Genomic DNA, 896 nt, shown 5'->3' on the forward strand with positions numbered 1-896 from the left:
TACCCATTTATTTTAATTAACTCTAATTAAAATCTTAGCTCCTCTAAGATCTCTAAATTCCTTAAAGTTTCTGTCTGGCTGGGTCCTTGCAGGAGAAGGCAGAGGAGGTTTATCGGCTGTACCAGAGCTCTGCCCTCTCCTCCCACCCCGTGGTGGCGCTCTCCGAGCTGCGCTCCCTCTGCGCCGGCCTGTGCCCCGATGAGCGAACCTTCTACCTGCTGCTGCTCCAGCTGCAGAAGGAGAAGAGGGTCACCATCCTGGAACAGAACGGAGAGAAGGTACAGGGTCCAGGTGACTGCTTTTGGGTGGTATCATCCCTGTCTTGCCTTCCATCTGCCTGGAGAGAAATGGATTTTAGGCATTCTGGTGGCTGAAATGGGTGCGCTCTGTCTGGAGAGGTGAATTCCAAGTGCTTCAGTGTGGTTGTAGGTGACAGGAAATCCTAATTCTGGCATGGCAGGTTGTGGTGTGAGGCCCCCAGGACGAGGTGAGAGATGAGACTTTGACTCCATTGAGTCTTTGATGAGACTTTGTCCTCAGAAGGCTGATATATGATATCATATCCTATTATATCCTATCCTGTCATATCCTATCATATGATATGATACGATACAGTATGATATGATTTTGTATTATATTTCATATAATATAATATATGATATTATATGATAAGAAATTATATCTTTGTCCTCAGAAGGCTGATATATGATATCATATCCTATTATATCATATCCTATTATATCCTATCCTGTCATATCCTATCATATGATATGATACGATACAGTATGATATGATATTGTATTAGATTTCATATATTATATTATATTATATTATATTATATTATATTATATTATATTATATTATATTATATTATATTATATTATATTATATTATAT

General features: G+C 38.8%; 1 protein-coding gene across 1 annotated transcript in view; it reads left to right on the top strand.

Annotated features, from left to right (window-relative positions):
* Positions 1-67: 67 nt before the first annotated feature.
* The window catches only part of LOC115949068 (charged multivesicular body protein 7-like), a gene marked incomplete at its 5' end in the record, with an annotated part of 8,621 nt that continues 7,792 nt past the window's right edge, over positions 68-896 (top strand). The window contains 2 exons of the mRNA XM_031065335.1: positions 68-366; positions 474-487. Of these exons, the coding sequence (XP_030921195.1) occupies positions 68-366; positions 474-487 (313 nt within the window). The remainder of the gene's footprint in view (positions 367-473; positions 488-896) is intronic.

Source organism: Geospiza fortis, unplaced genomic scaffold, assembly GCF_000277835.1.
Source record: "Geospiza fortis unplaced genomic scaffold, GeoFor_1.0 scaffold393, whole genome shotgun sequence".
NCBI classification, from domain to species: domain Eukaryota; kingdom Metazoa; phylum Chordata; class Aves; order Passeriformes; family Thraupidae; genus Geospiza; species Geospiza fortis.